This window comes from Notothenia coriiceps, unplaced genomic scaffold, assembly GCF_000735185.1.
Source record: "Notothenia coriiceps isolate Sejong01 unplaced genomic scaffold, NC01 NC01_scaffold00023247, whole genome shotgun sequence".
NCBI classification, from domain to species: Eukaryota; Metazoa; Chordata; class Actinopteri; order Perciformes; family Nototheniidae; genus Notothenia; species Notothenia coriiceps.
In genome coordinates, this window is record NW_011355948.1 from 1 (window position 1) to 5,809 (window position 5,809).

The window sequence follows — 5,809 nt, forward strand, 5'->3', positions numbered from 1 at the left end:
TTCTGACTTTTTCTCAGAATCTCAAAATTCTGACTTTTTCTCAAAATCTCAAAATCTGACTTTTTCTCAAAATCTCAAAGTTCTGACTTTTTTTTAAATTCTGACTTTTTCTCTAAATTCTGACTTTTTCTCAAAATCTCAAAATTCTAACTTTATTTTCAAAATTCTGACTTTTTCTCAAAATCTAAAAATTATGACTTTTTCTCAAAATCTAAAAATGTTGACCTTTTCTCAAAATCCTGACTTTTTACTCAAAATCTCAAACAGTGTGCTTCACATGCTGATATCCAAGAGAGGGAGTTACTCAGTCACAAGATGGAGGAATAGAAAGCAGTATTCAATGTTTACTTCAGATTAGCTCCACGTCAGAAATGATCATGCTTGTCATATGTCTCTCTCCATAGAGGCTGAATCATCATGTTAATCACATAGCTATCATATGCCTCAAACAGTCCTGATGCTCTTCTAGGTAATCACACATCCTGTCATGTTCACAGCCACAGTTGGGATACCTTTGTTATCATGTGGAACTCATATTGGAAGAGGACATTCAGGATTTCCCGAACACAACTGTATCTGGACTTGTGATGATTGGTATCCTCCTAAATGAAGTTGAAAGTGCAACATGGATACAAACATACCTTATGATGTTCTGTGTTGTGTTCAGGCTCAAGAAGAATTTGAAATCCTTCATTATTCTCCATCCGTCGTGGTTCATCAGGACAATACTGGCCGTCACCAAGCCCTTCATCAGGTACAAGACCAGACCTTTTTTACTTTTAAGGATTCACATATCACACTGAAATATCTCAACAATGATTTGACGGATTGCCATGAAGAATGTGTGCAGACACTCATCGCTGCCATCGGCTTCTCCTCTGGCGTCCTCATAGCATTTCAGTTTTTTTGTGAATATCTGTCGTGATGAATTTGAATAACTTTGGTGATCCTGTAACTTTTCCACTAATACCATCCCTATAGTGAACATTTTAATTTGACCACACGTTGGTTTATTTACGGCATAAGACCCTTAATTGGTCTCAAATGGGAGGAAATTGTCTTGTGGAAAAAGTAATTAGTTTTCTTATTCTGTAAAATGTTGTATTGTGTTCTATAGAAACTTAATAGAAACAGCATGTTCTACTCATGTGCAAGGCCTTGTTTAACATGCTGCTGTAACAAAACAATTCCCCAATTAGGGATCAATAAATTACATCTGATCTAACAATGACAAACACACATGTAAAAACATCACCCTGATTAGTTCAATCAAATAAAAAATCAAGTTGATGCTTGCAGAACAAAACGACATTCAACTTCAACTGTACATTGTTCAGTGCTTATTAGCTTAAATTACAATGCCATGGTAACAATCAAACCTGTTCAACCTCAGCCTTTTAGTAGCATGCTAACGTTAGCAATTAGCTTAGCATTGCTTGTATTGATTCAGATTTAAACAACTTGGGTTTCACTTTTGTGAGAAAAACAAGTTCCTCTGAAGCCAAGCCGGATCATTTACCGTGTGTGTGTGTGTGTGTGTGTGTGTGTGTCCGTGTGTGTGTCCGTGTGTCTGTGTGTGTGTCTCAGCACTAAGTTCAGCAGTAAGATTAAGTACGTGAACAGTTTGGACGAGCTGCAGGAAACCATCCCCATGGACAGCATCCAGATCCCAGAATGCATCATTACGTGAGTCTCTGCACCTCCGAGCACCTCCGAGTCCCATTAAATGACTTTTTATTCATCCTTTCATTTGACCTTTCACCTCCAGAGTCGACAAGGAGCTGAAGGAAGCAGCAGAGAACTCAAAGTAAGACTCTCATTACCTCGGAGCTCATTTATCAGCCGACTCACTCTCAGATCACTCCTGCTGGATCTGGACCAATTGGATTAGCGATTAGCCCACGGTCGCAATTAAGGACGAAGAAGAAATGCTAAAGATGCTAAATGCACTGGCTCCATCTCGTTCATCACTACTGTAGAATAAAGGATCGATCGCCATGATTAATTGAGCATCACATCCTAATTTGCATGACTTCAAATAAACACAACAATAAATCCTGCTCTAACAACCTCTCTGTTTCTTTTTCTTTTTTTAAGGAGGAATAGTTTTCTGATGGGATTGGAGTCAACAACAACAACAACAACAGCAGCAGCAGCAGCAGTAGGAGGAAGAGGCAGAACAGAGTAAGTCCTTTTAAATGTATAATAGTCTTTAAAATATATTTTGAAAGGTTATTTATGGGCTCATTTTTTAGTCAAACTTCCTTTAATTGTCTAAAATATATGTAATCTTTATTCCTCCTTCAAATGTTGGGATTTTATGTTTTTCTTCTTGCTGACAAGATGCTGAAATCCAGATGATGGAATAAGGAAGCTTACAGTAAACGTTATATTATAGTATGTTGACAAAAGTATGAAAAAAGACCGTATTGTATGTGGAAAGATATGGAAGAATTGAAACTATAGTGTTTTGAAATGTCATGTTATTTCATACTGAAAAAGTCAGTGTAATGTGTAAAAAAAATTGATATCTATATTATAGTAAATCAAAAACAATGAAAAAGTCCTAGGGTGTTTCTCAATGTCGAGGACGCTTCCTTGGTAGGACATGTCCCTCCGAGTCAGGTTCTTCAGAAGCGAGGCAAGAATCCTTCCTAGCCTCGGAAAACAAAGGATGGTGGAACAGGCTAACAGGTGTGCGTCATATGTGAGGCCCCGCCTTAAATTGAGCGCGATTTCCGCCAAAGATTTGGGAAATTGGTCCGTGCGCAAAGCATTGTGGGGATTTTAAGACCATGTGCAGCCTCGAAATTTCCCGCAACGAAGGACGCTGGCCTCGGTAGAATTCCAAGCACCCTGGACAGTCCTTCGGTGGGACTTGATGATTTCATCTTTGAAATAGTGGCTCTGGAGCATTCCTTCCTCAACATTGAGAAACACCCCTAGTATAGATTGTCTAAAAATATGCAAGAAAAGTCGTTAAAGTACTTCGAAAACGTAAAAGATTGGGTATAGCATGTCGAAATATATGGAAAAAGAGATGGTATAATCAGTCATTGTGTAGTATGTAAAAGATTCATTTTAAAAGTCGATAAAAGTATACTATGTTATGCAAAATAAGTCATATATGAAAAATTCAAAATATAAAAAACTCAGTGTACTGTGTCAAAAAAATAGATAACGCCATGGTATAGTATATAAAAAAAAAGTAAGAATTCGGTATAGCATGTCAGTATATAAATATATTATGAAAAGTCATAGTGTCAAAACTAATTGATACATTCAGAGCATAGTATGTTGAAAAATATTTAAAAAACCCATAGCTCATAATGTCCAGAAATATGTGAAAAACATCATAGGATGGTATATTGGAAACATATTTTAAAAAGTAGTGTCACCCGTACACAAACATAATAATAATATCTCTGTTTCTTCTGTTTCCAGCAGACCAGGCGCAGCGGGGGCCAGCAGCTCTTAAACCCACACGGGTCTTCAATGTCAAAGTTGTATTGTACGGGTAAAGCTGGAAATCAGAGGCCTGTAAAACTAGTGTGTGTGTGTGTGTGTGTGTGTGTGTGTGTGTGTGTGTGTGTGTGTGTGTGTGTGTGTGTGTGTGTGTGTGTGTGTGTGTGTGTGTGTGTCAGTGTTTGTCAATTAGACACTGGAGTTGAATATGAAAACACAACTAGTTAAAACTCAAGAGTTAGATCTGGTTCTCTGTGGAGCGTCAGAGTCAGAGCTACAGCTCGTGGTTCACGGTAGGATAAGAAATAAGAAATGCAATTACACACCGGACAGTGCACTGCGCAAATCCATTTGTAGAGTCTAGTGTTGTGGTCGTGTGCATGAGAAGCAGTGAAGCAATAATATCACCCTTTACTGGTCACTCAGTATTTCAAATTTAAAAAAAGCCACTTGTGTGTTAGCAATCCACAATAAAAGCACAAGGTGAAGCCAAAAATACAAAAGCCTTGTGCCATAGATGACCAACTGTTGCATTTAAGCAATCCATTACTCTGTCTTAAAACTACTTCTAAACATTTAGAGCTAAGGAGTTAAATAGATATTATATAGAGTCTTTATGAAACTAAAGAGAGTTATGGCGCTTTTCCACTGCACGGCTTAGTACGGTATAGTTAGGCCTTGGTAGGCCAGGCTCACTTTATGCTGCGTTTCTATTACAGTTTAGTAGCTGGGGTAGTAACTATAGTAACGCAGTGTAGGCGTGTTTCTCATCTTCAATGAGAAACACAAAACCAACATCATCCGTTAGCTGTTAGCACTCAGAGCTCACAGCTCCTCATATCTGTTCAGAAACTAGACAAAAGTGAAACAAGTCCAAACCACAGACTGTCTGTGTCATGGAGAATACGGTCGCTGGTTTATTTATGTCTGTAGGCCGTTGTTGTGAGTGTGGAAGGTCGGAGCATATACTGCGTTAGCTTAGCCAAGCTCCATTCAGAAAACAGGCATTTTAAAAGTTTTTTCGCCTGCCGTCTGTCAGAAGACTTGTCAAAGCATTAATTCATGGTTTTTACTAACCGGTTTCAGTATGTTGTTACTTCGGCATCATTTTGAAACGTGTATTACAATTAAATCACGGTAAATATGTTCATTTAGTTGTAGCCTCCTCACTAGTTTAGCATACTCAGCCCGGTTGTTGGCCCGGAAAGAACCTCGATTTTGGAGGGCCAGAAAAACTGTGAAAAAGTACCCGTTAGCCGGAGCTACCCCAAGTGGAAACGCAAAAAAAACGGGCCGGTTTTGGCACGCTTAAACCGTGCTCCGCGCTGCAGTGGAAATGCGCCATAAGTTATAAGAAGTGATCAGTGTGTTGTCTTTTAGCTCCGTTTAAAGAGTCCTGCATCATCATGGAGGAACCTCAGAGCTACATTAAAGATGGGATTTCTGTAAAGCACAATATCTTCTGTGTGTGTGTGTGTTTGTGCGTCAGTGCATGTCCCCTCATAGATAACTGATCAGCTGTGTAGAGGATGTGCAGAGGAGCTATGAATCACTGTCTAGTAATTCAATAAACATTAAGTCTGAAATCACGAGTGAAACAAAGTTCAGAGTCATGACTTTATTTCCACTTTTTTTTTTGTATTGAACTTCAATGACAGCAAGCATGGGAATATATAAAAAAAAAAACGCCACAACAATTAAACGATGAGTAATGAAAGTAAATGCCCATAATATATTAATAAATATTGCCAGAAAAAGTCATTAAACAAAAAAAAAGAAGCTCCATACAGTAAAACCACGTGTTACCGTGTCAACAGGCTGTTAAAGGCACAATTAATTAGGATGTGTTGACTGCAGGTAGTAAACAACATTCAATGCAGTCATGCCTTGTGTTTCACATTGATATCATTTAGTTTTTTTCACCACTGTGTACTCCATTTTCATAGTTTTATCTTTGATAAGTGCAAACAATCTGGTACCTGGTTGTAAAACATTTTAAAGTTGTTCCAAAAACAGCAAAAAAATAAGACAGTAAATCCAGGCAGATAAAGACACCGCCACACACTTCTAGAAGGACATAAGTGATGAATGAGGGTGAGACATTATATATATGTATATATATATTTTGGGGAAAATCCTACACTTTGAGCCTTTAAGAACACATGTCATTTTACCTGCAGCACATTTTGTGAATGGATAGCGGTTGTAAAAGGCAGCTTGTTATAAACAGATTGTCTCATTTGGTTAAATTAACATACATTTTCTAGCTGTCATTTGTTTATATTAAAGGGGACCTATCATGCAAAATGCACTTTTTGATGTTTTTCATACATCAACATGTGTC

The 5,809-nt window shown here is 38.0% G+C and overlaps 1 protein-coding gene across 1 annotated transcript; it reads left to right on the top strand.

Annotated features, from left to right (window-relative positions):
• The first annotated feature begins 632 nt into the window (after window positions 1-632).
• LOC104954327 (protein prune homolog 2-like) lies at window positions 633-4,172 on the top strand. The gene is made up of 5 exons (XM_010781420.1): window positions 633-754; window positions 1,588-1,686; window positions 1,769-1,807; window positions 2,098-2,184; window positions 3,445-4,172. Exons 1-5 carry the CDS (start codon window positions 645-647, stop codon window positions 3,476-3,478), a joined length of 369 nt encoding a protein of 122 aa, XP_010779722.1. The 5' UTR covers window positions 633-644; the 3' UTR covers window positions 3,479-4,172.
• Window positions 4,173-5,809: the final 1,637 nt, after the last annotated feature.